This window comes from Varanus komodoensis, unplaced genomic scaffold, assembly GCF_004798865.1.
Source record: "Varanus komodoensis strain SLA01 unplaced genomic scaffold, ASM479886v1 scaffold32, whole genome shotgun sequence".
Taxonomy (NCBI): domain Eukaryota; kingdom Metazoa; phylum Chordata; class Lepidosauria; order Squamata; family Varanidae; genus Varanus; species Varanus komodoensis.
Genome location: NW_025335798.1, coordinates 6,892,664 through 6,914,172, shown reverse-complemented (window position 1 = coordinate 6,914,172; position 21,509 = coordinate 6,892,664). Strand labels below are relative to the sequence as shown.

General features: G+C 39.4%; 1 protein-coding gene across 1 annotated transcript in view; it reads left to right on the top strand.

The window, feature by feature from the left end:
• The window catches only part of CNTNAP5 (contactin associated protein family member 5), a 314,549-nt gene that overhangs the window by 220,443 nt on the left and 72,597 nt on the right, over positions 1–21,509 (top strand). The window contains exon 14 of the mRNA XM_044438476.1: positions 15,054–15,210. Coding sequence (XP_044294411.1) covers positions 15,054–15,210 — 157 coding nt within the window. The remainder of the gene's footprint in view (positions 1–15,053; positions 15,211–21,509) is intronic.

Sequence of the window (21,509 nt, the reverse complement as noted above, 5' to 3'; positions counted from 1 at the left end):
AGTGCAGTAGTTTGTATATGCCCTTAAGTTGTAATTGACTGCATTTGTTTATTGCAGCATGATTCCCCCTTTCACCACTTAGAACATTAACTACTGACATTAATTGTAACTTTTCCTGTGCTGGAATTACTCAGAGGCTGACAGCTGTGTTGAATCAGCAATTATTTATTTACAGTTGCTCTTTAATGCATTTTAACACGTTAAACAATAAAGAAGTTTAATGAGGGGTATTAACGCTTTTGGTGACTCACCAAATGCGGGATGCTATTTCCTTTGTTAGGATAAAAACAAGGGTAAATAGGTCCCTTCTCCATTGATGGTGCTGGCCTTTTGCTTGGGATGGTTTATTGTTTTGGGCGAGCTTAGTGGATGCAAAGTTCCTGGTGGATTTATTTATAAAGAACAGAAAGGGCCAGTATGCACTTCATATAGCTTCCTGTGAAGCTACCCTGCCGAATAAACCACAGTGAACAACCCCCATTACTCAACCCCCTTCCTCACTGAGCAACCCCCATTACTCTCTGAAAACCATTTGGCAGGCCGTGGCTTGAGGTAACCTCTCTCTCACTCCATCTTTTCCTTTGACAAACCCCACTTCCTCTTGCATCCCTTGTATCCCTTCATCACTCTGATGGGATGCTTCCCTCACACAAATAGATTGGTTGCCCCTTATTTTTTTTCTAATGCTGTGGATGTAGGCAAATGGAAATGTATTATAACTGTTACTATTATTAATGTCCCAATTCTTCTCAAGTGCGTAGGTGTGTGGATTCACGTCTTCACTATCTGTAATCTCACTCTTAACTTGTATATTACAGCTTTCAAGGTACCAGGTAGTAAATGTGTATGAGAAAATTGACAAGGTGATACTGCCCATGTGGTAATCTGCACAAACTTTCAAAGGGCCTTGGCAGGAAAGTAATACTAAGAGGAAATGCAGTCGTTTATGCAATTCAAGGGAAAAATGCAAGCCAAGTATTTGCTCTAGAAAGAAGCACCAAACCAATGGGGAATTCTCACATGGCAATCGCATCCACTCACTATTCTGTCTTGTACCGGCACTTGTCCGTGTCATCCTTGTTTGAGACTTCCCTACATACTAATGAAGTCAACAAATGGGAATTATTGACTACCTCCTCCATTGTCACTCAGTTTTAGAACAATTACTGTGGGAGTTGCTGTACTTTGTTGAACTTGTGCGAACTCCAAGATGATGATGAAGATGATTTAGAGGCATCTTAGATTGGTACACGCCTCTGTGGAGGTAGCTGAAGGGACTGGAGCAAATAAGGTGCCCACATCAGTGATAGTTAAACCTGCCTGCCCTGTCCCCTTCAGCCATCTTTCTCTTCCCCTCTTTCAGGGAGACTTAGATGTGTAGCTCTTCTTCTTCTGGTCCCCTCTGCTGTGACCAATGAAGCAAAGCAAAATGTCCTGGCCACTGCCAGTCTCAGGCCAGGAATAAAAGCAGAAAGAGAAGCATCACGAGAGATAAGCAGGTAATAGCCATTTGCTATCCATCTGCTTGCCTTGAAGCAATTTTGAGGGAAGATGAATGGCAAATTGATGGAAGAAAATGGGATTTTTGTAACAGAAATTGAGATTTAAAATGTCACTGGAACTTGTAGTTCCTGCCTCAGAAATAGAAAAGTGAGGGGCTGCACCAGAAAAATGAGATGAGTATCACGACTGCTCATCCTCCTACATAACGAGTGCTCCAACCTTCTTCTACACACCCACAATTCTTTGCGTTTCTTTTCCTCCCATTCCCTTACATGGATGCTGTTATTCAGCATGCCATGCACAAGTAGAGCTAGCATATATAGTTTCTCATGGGCTATTATGAAGGTTAGTAGTCCTTGAGAAGAATATATCTCTGCTTTCTGCTTGTACAACAAGTTAATGTGAGGGTAGGGAAAGGCCTTCCTCCTTCATCCCACTTCCTTGCTTTCCTGGGAGCTGCAGAGAATAGGCAGGCTGGCGGACACAATGGGCAGAGTCTTGCACTAAAATTGTGAAAGACTTGTTTCCTGTGACTGATGGAAGAAGGTTAAAGATTGAATTGAGTGAACAGCAAGGAAGCTTGAGACACAGATGGATGAGGATTTTGCCTCTGTTCACAACACAGGTGAACATGCCTCATTCAAGGGCCTAAACATGAGCAGACACCAACAGAAAAGACTCAAAATTGTCACCATCTTCTCCTTCCCAGTTCCTAGTTCGATGTGCAAATCCTTTTCTTTTTCACTCCTTGTCCATCCTGATTCTCCTTTTTTGTGGAGTATTTTGCCTCTCTGGCTCTTTGCCTTCCTCTTTGTGGAGCTGGAGGTGGAAGACATTCTTACCACAACTGTGCTTGCCATTCTTCCCCACTCTATGCACCAGATAGGATTGAGGGAAAGAAGAAGCTGGATTAGTTGTGGGGAATGGGGTTCCTGAGGGGTGTTAGAGAAAAGTTGTAACCCTGGAACCCTTATGTATTTATTTAAATTAATATCCCACCCAATTAGCCAAAACCCTTCCCTTCTTGCAGACCCTTGTAAGCACTCAAACACCCATCCCACTCACCCACTCACCCACAGGGAAATTTGTTGCAAAGGTTGAGTGGAAATTGAGGTGAGCAAGGGCAAATGCAACTCTTTTGCCATTTGAGGTCCATAGTTCTTGTGGGGCAAAGTTGCTAGGTTGGGAATGGGGAGAAGGAGTAGGGTGAATGCTTCCTGGAGTAAGTGAGGTTGATTTGAAGACTGTGGGACAACAGCGTGCATGTGGGGATAGGTTTTGATTAATAAACATGTTTGGACTTTTTAAAACCATAATGTCAATGCTATCCTCAGAAGTAGCTAGAAATGGGATAGGCCATGTCTGAGTCTTACACGGAGGAATTGGGAGAGACTTTCAAAATGTAAGTTCCCCTCACTGTGCAGGACAGGACTGATGTGTATCTTTGTCAGTGGCACTTAAATCACTTGAGTAGTGAAGCAAATTTATGGGTTAACTTTTTTTAAAAGGAAGGAACTAGGCCTTGAAGAGCGCATGCAGTTCCATCAAGCCACTCCAAGCACAGGAAATATTCAGCTTCCACTTACCCCTGAGACACATTCGAAGGATTTGAGAGTTCTAAACAGAGCAATGTTTCAGGCATTCCCGTCCACCTTCGGGCAGTTGTGCTTGCTTCAGCAGGGAGAACTGAGTGATGGCAGTAGTAGCAAACTCTTGAATGATAATTTTCATGGTGGTGTCTATCTTGTTGGACCCTTTCAGAAAAGAATTCTTGATCCTTTTCTTATTTCTCTCAGGGTACATTTCAACATGTTAGCTTGCTATCTATAATACTAACATGTCTTGAGAATTTCTTAAAACAGTACTAACAGCCTACTGTGGTTCATGGCTTTCTTTTTTCTGTACTCTTGAAAAGTAATGTTTTTCTACATCCTGTATTAATCAGAAGTACAGTTAGGCTTGTTGGTCAGTAGTAGCAAGTCCAAGGATGATGGAAGTTACGTACAATTCAGTCAACATTCATTTCAACACTACTGGGTTGGGGAATGTTTCCCCAAAATAATGAGGAGCATTTTTTTTTTGGCTCACTTTGGAGTTCTGTGTACCTGGCAGAAGGTGGCTGTAGTGGAAGAGAAGGCAGCAAGTCTCTATCAGACTGTTGCTGCTTGTCAGAATATGCTTACAAAGCTAAAACAGAACTATGAAGGGTGTGGAGACTGAACCAAGGGAGGAGGGCTGCAGCCTTTGATTTGGGGCAGGAATCACAGGGAGCTGTCACACTGCTCCCAAATTTTGGCAGAAAGGCAGATGAATAGCAAAGCTCTGCACCACAAAAATGTTCCAGCCAGAGCCCGTGATTATGTGCATGGTGTTCATATTCCCGAGGTTCCTTCTGTTGCACACAGGCACAAACAGTATCTCTTCGGGATAAAAAGGGACCTTTCATGATGGGCAGTGCACAAACAGACCTAGTGTGACATTTCAGATCAGACATCTTATTGACATAAAGACATTTTTCCAGCAGGGATATGCAGAATGGGGCTTGCTTGGCAAGTATTGCCTCCCCTATCTAAGTCATCATGTCAGAAACGATCTTCCAACTGTGCTGTTTTCATGTTTGACCCTTGACTTTCATGACAAGTTTGGTTTAGCTTAGTTTTGGAATCACCTCTAGGTATTTTGGGGCCATCTGCAAATCTGTGGCCGTTCCAGCCACGGGCTAGCAGTTCCCCAGATATGTGCATGCTGAATTGTCATTCTTCTAACAACACTTTTGTCAGTACTTTTCCTGGAAGGGGAGCAGCTGAAGTGTGTGACATTCAAATACACTCTAGTAATGCAAGTAACAGGGCCAAGTCCAGCTAATGGCCTCTTTCCATGCTGTTGCCATCCTTCCATCTGCAAACAGCTCCAACACTAGCAGGAGGAGGAGAGATAGCATGGATGCATCCGATAGTAAGACTTTTAGTAGACCATACAGGAAGGAACTAGGCAACAACAAGAATTATCCTGTAGGCATTGGGATCCCATCTTTCCTGACCCTCATTTGTCCTGTGAGGAGGTCCTTAAATCTCCAAGGAGGAAAGTATATATGTCAGAAAATGTGAATTAATTAAATGTTCTTTCCCTAAGTAATAGAGAACTGGCAATACTTTACTTTTCTGCCCCAGTGCAAAAGACCTTTAACTGATTGGTCCCTATTGGCCAAGATTTTTCAGGTACCTGCCACTGTCATGATGTCCAATTATTGAAGAGGCTTGGAATTTAATGCTAGACTCAGTTTTTCCTTTATTACCTTCACTGGGCTATATCTGAAACAACATAAGATGATTCTTCATGGAAAATTCTACTAAAGATTTCCTATTTAAATCTAACATGGCAGCATACAAGCTAAGAGCAGACTTAGGTTTTTGCTTATTACAGTCTAAATCCAAAGCAATTCCATCTAAGCCATACCAGGTATACATTCACTGTATAGATGGTAAAATCAAAAATTCACTGCAAAATACGCATAGCCTTGGGTATGAGCACTAGTTATACCAAGTACAGGATGACATTTGTAACTGATAATATTAAACATTACAGTGGTACCTCGGCTCACGAATGCCTCAGTTCACAACTAAATCGGGTTGCGAACAAAAATTTCATTAAAATTTTGACTCAGGTCACAAAGTCCACCTTGGGTGGCAACTGCAATCGTGGCCATCTCCCCACCCCCCTCCCGAGTGGGGAGATGGCCATGATCATGCTGGGAGAGGGGTGGAGATGGCCGAGATCGTGCCTGTCTTTCCTGCATGAATGCAACCACGATCTTAGCTTGTGCCCATCTCCCCCTCCCCCTGAGCGTGCCCGTATTCACGCCTGTTACTTCCCCTCTCCCCCAGCACGCCAGGATGACAGGCACATGCAGGGATGATGGGTGCAGTCATGCTGGGGGGGTGGGGAGATGGCCGTGCCTGTGCTCAGGGTGGGGGGGGGGGAGATGGCTGCAATCTTTGTTGTTCTTTGTCACTTTGTTTCATATTTCTCTGATTTAAAAAAAAGTTACAGAACTGATTAACCATATTTACATTGAACCTTATGGGGAAAATTAACTTGGCTCATGACCAATTTGGGTCATGACCAGACTCCTGGAACACATTAAGTTCGTGAGCCAAGGTACCACTGTAATTGGCAAAATCTTTCAGATGTATCAACCCAGCATTACATAGCATGCCATCCTTGAACATTTCCATGAGTCTGTCTGCCTATTATGCAAGCGCATTGTACACTTCTGAAATCCCGAGAAAGTTATCTTTGTTAGTATGCTGCATCCTAGTTTGGATTGGGCTGAAAGCTGACACTTGGATAGTCACCTAAGTATTATTCATAATAGAGAGTGACTGAGATGCAGAGTTGGGAACAAGCAAACTACATCTGCATTACCCTCTTCTGGACCAAAACCACATATAAAACCATATGTGGTTTGGGTCAAGGAAATGGAAACACCATTTCCAGCTGTGATCTACCAAACACTCCACTCAAGATCTGGGGCCGGCTCCAACTGCCACCCCACCTCAATTATGAAACAAGGCCCTCAGTGACACCTGGTACCAACTCTTCATTCCCAGCACCAGGTTAAGCCTGATCTGTATGACTTTAGGGTATTCAGTCAGCCCTAAATAGGGCATTGGAACACCATTGTTCTACTACATCTGTTGCCTAACAGATCTTATGTCTCTATTTGTGTTCTGCACTAGTTGTTTTAATTTTGATATTTGTAATTAAATCCAGTTTTTAAATGTTGCAGCATCCTTTCTATGATGGTATTTGCATCTTTACATAGTATTCTTATTGTATTTTATGTGTTGTTGTAAACCAGCCAGACAAATTCAGCTATTGGGTGGTATAGAAATAAGTTAATAATAAATAATAGTACATATTTTAAATTAATCTAAATGAAAAGAAACACATATCTCCTGCCAAAAAACAGTGCTGTGCTTTTTCCTTTTCGTCCTCTTTTATTTCATGAACTCTAGTAAGTAGGAACATGCCGTGGAGTCCATGCGCTTTGGATTCCCCAAACATAGCATCTCTTTCTTATTTAGGGTTTAAAGGACAAACCTGATGATATACCTTTCCATTTACAGAGGATAAAGAGACACAGAACTCTTTCCTTTTCCTTCCCCTTTGTGGCAGTGGACATTCATCTTTCTTGTCATGTCATGTCTAATGCATGAGGTAAATAAAGAGGCCAGGGGTTGACAGTTATACATCTTCTGTCAAACTATATTGGGGAAGAAAGATTGACATAGATTGAGAGTTGCATAGCTCGTGCAGAAATTACAACTCCTTAACTGTTCTGCTTCTTTTTTATATCATTTTTTCCAAACTATTTTGTTTTTATTTTTTACTGGTTTTCTCCTTCCCCACCTCAGTTCTCTCTTTCTGTTGTTGTGCCTGTAATAAAAACATTAATGTGTCTATTATGAGTGAATTCTCTGTCTTATGGAACAGTAGAGGGAAAAATATATATATCAACTCTAATGTGGTTATTTGTGCAATTGGTTTCCATCCGCTATTTTTGGACACAATAAATGTGTTATGGAAAATAATATGAACATTGAATCAAGAAGCTGTAGTGCTTTGCTATGACTGGAGTTTTATTCATGAACACGTAAAGTTAAATTCCTGCTCTGCAAGGCCATGGCTGGTTTGCAGAACTTAATTTGTTGCTCAGAAAAAATCATACATCTCAGAGCTTTTAGTGGAAAGTGGGATATTTGTTTCTTTGAATTTATTTCTGTGCTATGAAATGGAGAATAAAGGTGTAAGAAAAATGGGGTAAGTATGGATATTATAACTGAAGGTAATAAGACCACATTATAATCTCTGTGTCTTAGACCAAATACCATGCACCAGTACCCCAATCTAAGCATATTTCTCAAAGGTGAGTCAGCTCCCTTATTTTTCCACAAGGTTTCTTAGAATCATACCATAAGGGTAGATCAAACAAATAAGTATACGTCAGTCAGTAGTAGATCATTGAAGGTACTCCTTGATACACTTCTTACAAATATCATGGCATTATACATGTTTATTTACATTATAAATTATTGTGTATTATCCTTCATCCTCTGTAGGATCTTAAGGCAATGTACAACTGGGATGGATGAAACTGTTGGATGTTGCTTTCTTCTTCACTAGAATATATATTCATTGCAAGATCTTTCCATGTTTATGAAGACATCCACACTTTCTGGTAATTCCCCCAAGCTACATTAGCCAAATTTGACAGGTACAGATATTTCTAGAATGGAAAGGTCTGTGCCTGTCACTCAACTATTAAAGAAGATGCCAGAAAAAGTGAGAGAAACTTAATTCAGCACTATAGAGATATTTGGATATACAGAAAGTCAAACCTAGACCTTTGAAAGTGAAACACTAAAATCTTTTTGCTTATAAGAATGAATGTACAACTTTCTCTCACATTGTTATGTTTTTTTTTAAAAAGCATCTCGAGTCTTCTTATCTAATATATAAGGAACGTATGAAGTTTGTAATTTCTTATTAAAAATGAACAAAATGAAATTCTCTGCTGACCCTAACATGCAACAAACAGAATTGCAATACCAATGTAATGATAAACTTCATTTATTTATTTATGTACTACACTTGTATGCCATCCCATAGCCCAATAACAAAAACTTATTATAATCTATAGCAGTTTTAATTTTCCAACTACTTAAAATGCCAGTATGTGTTCCCATGGTGCTGATTAATAATACTATTAATAATACTTACAACACAAATGCTGGGGTCGGTGCAGCAACTGCCTACATTTGCCTGGGTAGTTTTGTGGTCAACCAGAATGCAGTATGATTTCAGCCACTAGGATCTGAACATGATAGTGCACAGTACCTTTCAAAAGTTTTCTGCACTCAACATGGGAAGGTCAGGGATTGAGTGAGTGTGTTGGTGTGCAGGGGGACATTTGGCCTACCATGTTGGCCTACAAGATCATCCTCAAAACCATTGCAGAGCAAACCAACATACATCCCTTATTAAAAATATTCGCACCTTCGTGGTCTTGAGTTTCTTGTGTACATCATGTAGTAGCCAATTAAATTGATCTCAATTCCAGGTTCCAAGATGTGGAAAAGTCAAAGGAAGACTTCAAATATTAACTTGCCTTGAGATATTATTTGTCTAGCTGCTTCCATGTAGGAGTAGTTTTTCCATGTGTAGCAGGAAATGGCATCTGGAGGTACACATGGTAGAAGGAGGCTTTGGGAAGATATCCCTTTATTCCATCTGCCAGGAAGCTGTAGTAAGCATCCCAGTAGGCACAAGGAATTAATAATGTTTCTTCATTGTAGGAAAAGTTCCTCTATGACTGACTAGAAATATACAGTAATATACAATTAATGTAAAATCAGTTTTATAGACAATCCCAGACAAATCCCAGATTGTCAGGTGTTTTCACTCCATCATACATACAACATCCTCTCATTGATAGAATTAGATTTTGCACAAATTCATTCATAAACAGATTTGCAAATTTCCAAACACTCACATCTCCAAAAATGCATATGCTCACACTTTAGCCTATGGAAGAAATGCACAGTTTGGTTTGCTGCTTCTACTGCTGCTGTTTTTCACTGTTTTCAATGCCTAACTTTCTGTAAACTTAAAGCTGATGCTTTTGTTTAACTGATTTGCAATCCTGCAGAAACCACATGAATCAAAAGAAAGTGGTTTGCTCTAGAATCTGTGGTTAGGGTTTTTAGGAATTTAAATTCATTTGAATTTGTTGCAGATTTGTCCAAGATCTGTATGACTGAGAGAAGAAGAAATATCAATTGCAGGAAACAACAGCAAGGCAGAGCAGTTATGTTGATGCCCTATTTATGTTTTCCTTGGGTATCTGTTGGGCTTCAAGGTACTGGACTGGAAAGTCCTTTGGCTTGCTTCAGAAGGATACTTCTTGTGTCTTAGGGAATATGGATGTGTAGGTAACAGATAATGGATGTAGGAAGACTCCATTTATTTCTGCCTTTATCTTCAGGGAAATTGGTAGTAAACATCTGAATAAGCAAGTCATGGAAACTGTTCTAGTATACATTTGAAGAGCGGAGAGAAAGAAAAAGAGATTTCTGTACCCAAATAAATAAGCAAGTTAAGACCAAGTAACCAGTTAGTAAATAAGAGCTGAGTTAAATTATTTTCTTAACCACAGCAACTTCCCTTACCCTTCCTGTGGTATCACTATTAATCCAGATTCCTGAGTATATTAATATCAATGAATCATAGAATGGTAGAGTTGGAAGAGGCCAAGAAGACCATCTGGCCCAGCCCCTGCTGTTGCAGGTCAGCAATTTACACCATCCCACTCAGATGACCGTTCAGGTTCTACTGTCTTATTGCTCAGTGAGGAAACTTTACCTGATGTCCAGCCTGAATCTGAGCTGTTGCAACTTGACTTGATTATTCTGTGCCCTACATTCAGGTATCAGTCAGAAGAGGCCTTGTATTGTTGACTCATATTTAGCTTGTTGTCCACAATAACTCCAAGGTCTTTTTCTGTTTCAATTATTTGAGCTACTTATTCCCCATCTTGTATCAATGCATTTGGTTTCTTTTTCCTAGGTGGAGCACTTGGCATTTTTCCCTACTGAATCTCATTCTGTTGCTTTCAGCCCAGTATTGAAGTTTATCAGGATCACCCTGGATCTTCATTCTGCCTTCCAGGGTGTTTGCTATTCCTACCAGTTTTGTATCATCTGCTAATTTTATTATTGTTTGTTATATTCCTCATCCAAATCATTAATAAAGATGTTGAAGAGCACTGGACCTAGACCTGAACCCTGCAAAGCCCCACTAGTTACCTTCCTCCAGCTTAAGAAGGTGCCATTGGTGAACACGCTTTGTGTTCAATTTAACAGCCAGTTTTGGATCCACTTAACACTTTTTCTATCTAGTCCACTTTTTGCAAATTTGCTTACCAGGATGTTGTAGGGTGCTAGGTCGAAAGCTTCGTTAAAGTCAAGGTAGGCTGTATCCACAGTGATCTCTCTGTCCATTTGGGAGGTTACCCTGTAAAAAAGTGAGATTAAATCAGTCTTGCAGGATTTATTTTTTATAAATCCATGTTAGTATATTATTATAAGAAACAAAAATCCTCAAAAGCTGCTCTTCTTTGTTGGATATTAACTGTTCAGGGATTTATTTTCCAAAATCATTATTTTCCCCACTATACACACACATGCATACATTCTGGATCATCACTGGGTGATTCTATTTAATTCCTAGAGTAGTCTCACTGAAATCAATGTGGCTTCAGATAATCCTGACTAATATAATTCCCATTGATTACAACAGGTCTACAATATGACCACATCTGAAACCAATCCATTAGGTCATGGTTATGATACCCTGTTTGAACAAACAAACAAAAAATAGCATGTGTATGCCTCTTGGAGAAAGGTAGCCATCTTAGTCTGTCACAGCAAAAACAACAAGGCACATTGTGGCACTATGAAGATCAACCAATTGGTTGTGGCACAAACATTTGTGAACTACAGTCACTCTACATTGACAGGTAGAGTGTTGGCATAGGCATCCCCACCCCCCCGGGTGTCATTCTGGGTTGTTTTGCTCCATCTAAGTTGCCCATGTCTGAGGGTAAGTGTAGATTCTCTCTCTAAAGCATGGCAAGATAACTATACCACTTCTGAACAGCATGTTAAGTGAATACACACCAGTAAGAGCATGATTAAGTCCTTCTAAAGCATGTGTTAAATGTTTTTTGTTGAACCTATATGAGTGTCTGTATGGCCCTCATTACAGTTCAAGTGAGATACTATTTCATTTCCTACTGACAGAATCAGATGCTACAAGAGATACTTTAGAAGATATATTAGACCATAGAAGACTATTCCCTATCCCTTGTCAAGTTGTTCCCTCCAGTGTATTAGCAAGTTCTCTATTTAGTCTGGTTTTAAATGACTCAAGCTTTGGCAAGTGTATGACTTTGGGAGTATTTCATAAATCTTTTGGTTTGTTTAGCCCAATAAAATAGATATAGTCAAACACTGAGAAGATGTAACACTGTTAATTCTTAATACCCTGATGATGGCTGTTTATCATATGTCTATGCTCTAGCTTAATGATCCTATCCAAGAAGCAATAATAAGCAGCTTGACTTTGATTAATGTTCACCATTATTTCCTAATAGCCACACAAAGTTGCATTTTAAAGCTAAATATTGTCTTCCCTTAAATTAGCGCATTTTTAATTAGACAGATAACTTCTGTCATGTCTATTTATGCTGTCATTTAAATTAGATTGCTAATCCTAAATACACTCAGATGTGCTTGCAAGTTCTATGAAAAACTGACTGAAAATTTATAGAGTGAATGTGGTTTTTAGCCTTGTCACAAAGAAAGAAAGAGAGAGAGAGAGAGAGAGAGAGAGAGAGACAGACAGACAGACAGACAGAATGAATGAATAGTTCAAAGGGGCCAATAAGGCTGTCAGGTCCATCCTGCTGCTCCATGCAGGATCCCAAGTTACAGCCTTGCTATCCAGCTGTGACAACCTTTCAAGGACTTGAAGAGTGCTATTATAGATAGCCTTAGTCTTCTCAAGGGTAAAAAATGTTCCCAGGAAAGTGTTTCATTAATCTTAAAACAAGGATCCTCTTATGAAATCTGCATCTTTGGACTGTAATTTCCTAACCTTTCTTTAGACTTTTCTTCTTAAGGTGAGTTTTCTGAATTTTTCCTGTACACTGCCTATTTTCTTTAGGGTTCTTGATAGCCACTCAATAGGTGAATTATAAAGTTTGATGGCAGCAGAAAATCAAGTACAAAGTATGGCATTTCTGCATTCCTGTGGTTCCACGGCTGTAGAGTGCACCACACTTTTTAACGAAACAGTCAAGCCAAGATGTCAGGAAAACTCTTTAAAATGCTGATTCCTTCAAAATGGTTGAAAGTTGCATCAGTTAGTTGGATGACTGATTTTGAGTGGAAAAGATGAGAACTACTAGGAACTACTTTTTCTGTATAATATTTTGCAATCACAATATAAAAAGGAACAATAATATACCTTAATAATAATTGCTAATCATTGTAAATAATACACATTAACATTCCAACTTATATACACAAATTAGAACAATGCAAAGCCAAATGATTTATGCAAAAGAAATTACTTACTTTCTGTTTTCATAATGAGCACCCTTGGGCATTGGACAAAATGCATGTCTCCTCATGTTGACCTGAAAATAGAGCACCTTTTTCACTTACCTGTACCCACTTATCCTATATCCAGTTATTTGTGTGTAAGCCCCATTAAACTTGAGTTGAATTTACTTCTGAGTAAACATGCATAGTATTGTGCTGTTAGTTTTATTGGCTTTTGGAATAGTTTGCAGTGCAGAAGTCAATAGAAAAGCAATGGGGTAATGCAAAGCTGACTTTGCACTCTTCTTTTCAAGCTCCTCTTAATTAGTTTACTGTACTTCATAATTAACCTTCTTTCATGTTTCAAGACTTTTTTACTTCTTGCTATTCCTATATGTAATGTAATTAGCTGTTGCTAATATTTTAAGTAGAGGAGAGCCTAGTTTCCACAAAATATGATTATTTTTGCATATCGGCTGGTTGTTTAAATTCTCAAGATTCAACAACTTAATGCTAAACTGGACTTCTGCCCGTTTCCAGGGGTTAAGGAATTAAAATCCATATGCCATTCTGCTTGGTAGGCAACTATTTATCCAATGACTTTGGGATTCCTTTCTTTCTTTTCTTTCTGATCTCTGTCCTTTGGCAGCCTTAGGCCTTACTGTTTGTAAATTCACACCACAGCTGTCTGATCCTGCAGCACTAATATGCCATTTTAGAAATGGCTGCTTTTTAAGCACGTATAAGTTACTTATTATTTAAGGCCACTAATGTAACCCATAGCGTAGAGAAAGGCACTGCCTGCTGGTCTAGCCCAAGGCCACCTTTTGGACCTACTCTCACACTTCCTCAGTGGCAAGATAAATTGTCCCTTCCAAGAGATTATCCAGCCACTACCTTGCAGGATGGAAGACAAAGAAACGCCACCATTATTACTGTCTTGCTGTCCAGCAGATCTGCTGCTTATTTCCTTCTCCTTGCTTATTGCAATAGGCTGTTCTAAGGAAGAAACCAATAGAAGTGAGGCAGTGGAGTACTTCCTCCTTACTGGGTCTAATTCTTGCTCTGATCTATCATCCCCAAGTCTTCAGACAGGATAAATGGGATAGGGAGACTATGGGGAGGGGAGATGTGTAGCTGAGAAGGAATAAGCACAACTGAGTTCAACAGAAGCTTGATCCTAGATAACTGTGAATAATATAGCAAAACCTGACCAACTAGTTATTTGGGGTGAAGAAGGTCTAATGTCACAATGATCTTGGGCACTTCAAAATTTGCCACTCTAACATTGTTTATTGTTGAGGAAAGGACACACTTCACATGCCCAGTGGAATTTTCCTTTTAATCTATCTACAGGTACAAAGAAAGTCATGATATAAGATATCACACATGATGTAGGATTAATAGAGAAACTTTTTAAAAAATCAGAAAACTCTTCTGAGACATTGGCTACAGCTTTCCTTTTCTGTTCCAAAGAGTAGCAGGTTGAAATAAAATCATTACTAGTGTAGCCTGCAAGAGTGCAGTCCTCGAACAAGAGATGCCAGTTGCTAATGATGATGCAGTTTTTGTTGGTGTAATTTGCTGCTGTCATTGTAGTTAATGAAACCTACTGGAATTGTCCACTGATAATTGCAAAAATGTGCAATTATTGCTGTCGTGTGAGTCCCTAAGAATGAATAATTGTGTTTGAAACTCCGTCCTTGCAAATATTTGCAAAACTTCTAGTCACTTCTGTAAACTGCTGTAGAGATTAAGTGGATGTACTCTCCTTAGAGGGGAGATTGTTACCATGTAAAGGATAATTTATCACTGCATTCATTTCAACATGATTTTAAGCTTTAAGGAGTCCACATCTGTTTAACTTTTTTCTACCTAATCAACAGCATCTTGTTCCTGTGCACTCAGGTGTCCGACATTGAGGCCTTGGCACTTCCAAAAATAACTTGAAATGAGTGGGATTCCTCATTTCTGGAATGAGACAAGTCAGGGGCAACCACAGAAGGGAGTCACACTGCCTGGTCCCATTGGAAGCATGTGCTTCTGCCTGTTTCTGGGGCTACTTTTCAAAGTGCCAAAACCCCATTGCACAAGCTATGAGTTCTGCCAGCATGACAGAAATAGCAGAAATGGGTTGGCCCTGCTGGTTACTGGACTTAGTTAAGCTCAGGCATAGAAAAATTATATATGCTGATCTCCAGGTGAATTCCAAAAGCTGACTTCCAACATTTATTAGACAATTGGAGAAAAAAAAAAAAAAAAAGGATACAGAATGAGATTGACCCGAACTGTAACAAGTACATGACCTTCCTCTGGTTTTTCCCAGATTTAGCTACTTAATTTGCATTTCTTATGGCAGTTCTTCTCTGTTTGCTTCTCCAGATGGAATGCCATTTGTTTGGTGGGTTGGTCGTGCCAATGAAAAACATCCCTACTGGGGAGGGTCCCTTCCAGGAGTCCAGCAATGCGCATGTGGATTGGAAGAAAGCTGCTTGGATCTGAGATACTTTTGTAACTGTGATGCAGACAAAGAAGAATGGTAACTATGGAAATTTACCCTAGTTTAAATAATCTACTTAGGAAGATAAAACAACAAGAGGTGCAAGATAATAGGTGACCTAAGCTGCCTGTTTATGGAGGTGGGGAAATCTTGCGTGAACATAGTGGAAGCAAATATGCCATACAGCCTGAAGTACTGGATTCTGCCCAGTCTTGGAAGCTAAGCAGAGTCAGGCCTGGCTGAAATCTGGATGGGTGATTTAAATGTTGTGAACTGGTCAGAGAGATTTGGTTACAGGCAGTATAGAAATGTAATGGCAATGGCAATGACAATGGTAATAAGAAGTATTAAGGAAGCAAATCTGGACTTATATGTGTGCCTCACTATGAGTGCCAGAAAATTCTGGTGCCAGGATTAACTTCAGAGCCAAAACAGGCATTATTTAAATCTGTATTTGGTAGCTACATGATGATCATGATGATTGAAGATGATGCTTGAATACTGCTACTGATAATGCTCTAGAGATTCATTCATTCATTCATTCATTCATTCATTCATTCATTCATTCATTCATTTCTATTCAAAACCACAGCCAAAGCTCTTGGGTGGTTTACGCAATCCATAAAAGCAAATAATAAAAATACAGTAAAATTGGTAGTAGAATAGCTGTGGATCTGGGTGCTAGTTTGGAGCCCCCTACTCTAAAGTTAACATGGAAAAGAAAACCATAGCTCTAGATATGGATTTATAGTAATGTTCCTTTTGGAATTCAGTCAGAGAAATAAATTCTATGGTTTTATGTTCTAGTACTGTGCATCAGATCCTGTATCCCTTTCAGATGCTGTTTAGATTACTATCTGTGTATCTCAGAACAAGAACCAATAATCCTTGATGGTCATCTCTCAAATTCCACAGAAATAAGCCAAGAGCTGAGTGTGAACATCTTCTGCAGAAAAGTGTGCACCTTTTGTTTTTGGAAATTCCCCTGCCTACAATTCAGAATGGTCTTATACATGTCTGAGTGCATATGGATGTCTGTTTTAATACAGCTCTCTACAATAGGTAGCCAATAAGTACAACTGGTTCAGCAAAGCAGGTGTACAAACTATGCATTTAATTATGTACAGTCCATTTACTTACTTAAATAGGATTTCATTTGAGGTTCAGGTAGAAAAAGAGAGTTTAAAAAGAGCACTGGGTATGTAAGACAGGCACCTTCCAATTTTTGCTGCAAAAGAAGTTGCACTCTGAAGACTAAGTTCTCAACTGTTCTTTTTACATCTGACTTATATTACAGAGAAATTATGTTGAGGCAGTATAAATCAGTGGAAAATTTATACATATACATATACATCATATGCAAATAATTTGTTGATATATACCATCAAGTCATCTCCAACTTATGACAGCCCTATGAATGGACATCCTACAAAGTGTCCTCTTCTTGACAGTTTTGCTTAGTGTGTGTCGTGCGTGTGCATGTGCATGTGTGTGTGCATGCATTAGAACTGGAACTGGGAAATGGAGGTGAGACCACATTTAAAATCCTGTTATATAGAATGGTTTCTATATAACTAGAGAGATTTGGCATTTTCATTTCAGAAAAGAAGTGTCTCAGTACTTCTGAGATAGAATCTTTTGAATATTCTAAGCCAGACAGATGTAACTTAAAGGACATGCAAGGACATATCTCTGTCCAGATTATTTAGGTGGATCAGGAATGTCCTTCGCCATTTTCTCAATAATGGCAAGTTCATTCGAAAGAAGGCTTCTGTAATAAGAATGAATTTTATAGCCCTTCTATTGACTTGATGAAATCCACACAGAAAGATTTTAAAACAAGCCACAATAAAGTCATGTTTCACAGCAAATAACTGACTGTTGGATATCACTGAGTATAGTCAAGGCTAACCGCGGTGACTTGATCTGAGTGATGCACCAGTCCACACGGGGACGGTTCTGCCATGCTGGGCACTTGTAGGCACCATTTTTGCATGGCACTCATGGGTCCCACCTTGTCATGGAATGGCATCTTATGGAAAGCCAGGAGGCGGGTGTTGTTTGAGAGTTAGGCAAATTAACCTATGGTGGACCAACAAGACATGTGGATAGGCCCACTGTCTTCACGAACAACGTGGATCAATGGTTAGAAGATAGGAATATTGATTGCTGTTACATTCGGTGGCTAGGGTCATTTGTATAAGTAAATTTCTTCCAAGAGAAAAAAAAGTACCTTACCATGTTAATTTTCCTGGGCACCATAGTGGCATGGGGAGCTCCATAATGCAATTTAAATGCTAATGGTTGTGTGCTTAAAATGCCTTATGTAATTCTTTCATGTGGAAAGTAGTTAAATTCTTAGAATAAGAGCATAGGTTATACTAGCCTTTACAGATAAATTGGCTTTAGATAACTGAGAGAGAACAAATGATTATTTTTGATGTTTAAAAGAGGACATTTATTTATTTATTATGAGATTTATATCCTGCCACTTTAGCCAAAACAGCCAAGAAGGACAAGCACCCACCATCACATGAAACACTCATATCCATTGTCTTTGAGAGCCTAATGTCCAAACCTGAAGACATTCTGGGTGATCAAAAACAAAGATACTTGGTTGATTGCAAAGATAAATCCATGATCTCTGAAAAGACAGGCATTATATTCCACCACAGGTTTTACTAAAGTTTCAGAGTGGGCAATAAATACAAGGAAAAGGAATTGCAGTAATTCAATTGATGGAGAGTTCAGGCCAAAAGTATAAGAGACAAGAGAGGTAGAACAATTGTTCTCAGTAAGGAACCAGTCAAAGTCCTTGATTCTTTATCCAGCAGCAGTTGCCAGTATGGAGTTTTCACATCACAGGATTATCTGGAGGCACAAATATGCTAGGCAGAAGTGTTTTGCAAAGGAAGACCATGGAAGAAGAGGAAATGGAAAGTTCTACGCAAAAGGGCTGCCTGGCACCTGTAAGCTCTCACCTATGTGGATCAGCCTATATAAATAGGGCTGTGGTTGTTAATCTCCCTATTCACTGCCCTATTCTGACAACTGCACCTAACTGCTAGACAATATGCACCCTGGGTGTCCATGGAGCTTCCCTACCGGAGGGAGATCCAGGTTGGATTGTGATGGCGCCAAAGAGTTAAAGCTCTCTTCCGCCAAGCCTGGGCCCTCATCTGTGCCAGTCTCTGCCTTGCAGCAAAGGCTCTTTAAAGCAACACCAGTCATACAATGACTACTCATGTGCATTACAACATGCTCAGGTTGGTTCTAACTGCGAGCAGGACATCGTTTCTAGTTTACAAGCAGTGCCAGACTTCCTGGGAGTAGGGTGAAAATGCAGATTCATGTCCAGCTTCTGAAGAAATATTGCAGGCCCTTTGAGCTGGGAATCCCTAGTCTTCCTACAAGATAGAATTGGTGTTTAGAAGCAGTGTTAATTTATTAGAATTTATCCCATTAGTAACCAGCCTTTTTTCCAGTCAGGTCTCCAAGATGGATCATGGATTAAAGAGATAAGCACTGCTACTCAGTCCTTTCTCACACATTTTGTATTGCTCTCTGCCAGAGGCCCCAGCATGGGCCTACAAGGATTGTTGAGCTAGAAAGATTATTGACCTTTGCTGCTGAGATTATTCAGATGATTTATTAAGCATGTCCTTAATGTTATCTTGCAGCATCACTATTACCTGATTGTCTGCAGTATCTTGCTCGCTGTTCCACCAGCTGAACTTTCTTAAACTTCCTTAGTTATAATTGTTCTTGGAAACTAATTAAGCTACCTTCCATTGCATTAATAATATATACTGTGCTAGTTTCAAACTTTCAAAATCTGGAGTTAGTTTCATTGGCTTCTTTCCCATTTTTATCACTGTAGACATGTGCTGATAGCACATTTTTCTAAAAGTCCAGTATCTATCACAAATTCCATTAAAAATCCATGTCACTGGGTTTACCTACTCTCCAGAGGTTTCATTAACACAAAAGAAGTCATACCAACAGGGTCCTGCCCCACCATTTGTTTGTGAATCAAATGGGAAGACTACATATATTCTAGCTAGGTGAACAACCAGTTTATAATAGTGCAGGATCTTGGATTATAGAAAGATTGCTTTTATTTTCATGAGCATCTATTTATCACTATGCAGAAGCATGAACAATTGTTGCACAAAGTTCTGTCCACCTTCTTACTTGTGATTTCATAACTCTGCTATAGATTATCATATGATCCAATTGCCCAATGAATATCTGAACGAATGGGTCACATTTGAAATATGTGTGAATTACATACAGGCAGCCTAGGGCATTTCTATACCAGAATTGATATCCAAATTATTTCCAGGCAGGGGCATGATACAGCAACCTTGGTGAAGCTAAGCAAGTTTAGGTTTGCTCAGTGCCTGGATGGGAGGGGTGGGAGTCTGCCTGGAAGCCCCATATCTGCTACTCCAGTTCCATCAGGGAAATAAAGCATTCCATACTAATGTTCTGAAATCTTAATCTGAGGCAATGAAAATGATGCAGCCTGCCCCCAAATCTCCTGCTCTCTAAATTATCTAATGTCTCATCCATCCATCCATCCATCCATCCATCCATCCATCCATCCATCCAAGTTTTCTTTTATGAGATAACATTGGTTCTTTTCTATTTCCTTTTCCCTGGTTTGCACCCATTAGGTCCCTAATTCATGGGCAAAATTATGGGCAAATTTATGAGCATTATAACTCATAATAATTCTTCTAGATTCTCAGATGCATCAAAACATGTGTGTGTGTTCTAAACCTTCACTAGAATGTCATGTGCAGTTTTAAACTTTGCATATCCTGATCCAAATGCCAGATTAGAGATATGCGGAGTTATGGCAGATTATATGTGATGACATTATATATAAGGTTCTCTAAGGATCTTTCAACATAAATATTTTATTGTATAATAAACCTGCATTTGTTTCTTGTTTCCATGCCATGCTCTTCACATATTAACTAAAGGCTGCACCTCCATTGTAGGCATATATATTTCTCATACTTGGGAAGCTTGCGTTACATTCAGCAGACTGAGTGTTGCTTCTATATCTTTTATTTTTATGAAATTATTTCTGACAAGTGATATGGCTACCCAGACAATGGCCTTCTGTGTTGACAGTATTTTGATTATAAGCACACACACACAAACATACACAAACACACTCAAATCTGTTTTCATATGTCACCAAACCTAGTAAACAAATTCCAGCCCAGCTCTTCTCAGTATCAAGCTATTATTACTTCATTGAAGGCTTATATTACTGTAACTTATGTAATGTAATTTATTTATTTAAATTCTTTGGAGAGAAGGAGCACTGTACTGCTCGGTGTATGATGCATGAACCTGCATGTACCAGCAAGCAGTTATTTCTCAGACTGGCAAACTACAAAACCACTGTCCCACTGCACTCCTTTCCCACTTGCCATGTGTATGGTATTGCACAAAATTGTTAATGAAAGGGATGCTCACAAGCAATGTGCAAAGAATAAAATGCAATTGGGCCATGCTCCAATTGATTTCACAGAAAGGTCCTACATCAGCGATCTTCAAAATTGAACTAATCTCTTTGGCTACCCTTGAAAACCATTTTAAAGTTTCAGCTGGTACAGCACGTTAAAAGCTAGGGTATGAAATGGACTTCATACCAACATCCCAATGTTTCTTTATTAGGACTGTTGAGTTATACTCATATGAAGTAGCATGGGTTGAGTTTTGCATGGATTTTTGACCAATTCTGTGCAGCTACTTTAGTAACAACAAGCATCAAGAAGGCATATGGCATCCCTGCTAAAGTGGCACCCTGTTTCTGGCAATGGGACCAAACTCTCTAGTTCGTCTCTATGCTCAGGGAGTTCCACATATAATGACCACAAACTATTGGATATGCTCCATTTAAGTTACCATAGACTCATCTCTTGACTTACGACTTTACCGATACCTCTTGCAGCAAGGAATTCTTTCTGATTATATCTTGATGCAACATAATGAGTTCTGGCATTGCATTTGTGTCAGGACTTCTATTCCTGTGCACTCCTCTATGGACAAAGTGGCTAATACAAACAAGCTGCAAGACAATTCCCACTCACACACTTTAATCCTATGTGTGAGCAGGCAAATGCCTGCATAACACTACAGAAAGGCATGAAAAGGGGAGAGACAGTGTGAGTACATGTGAAATATCCTTACAACATTTTATTCATTTACTATTTAGCCAGTAGACAGGCATCCCTTGGAGATGTCTCAAAAGATCCAATTGACACAAAATTGACTGTCAGACTTGGGTTCAGCTAGGTTAATCAATATTACATCAG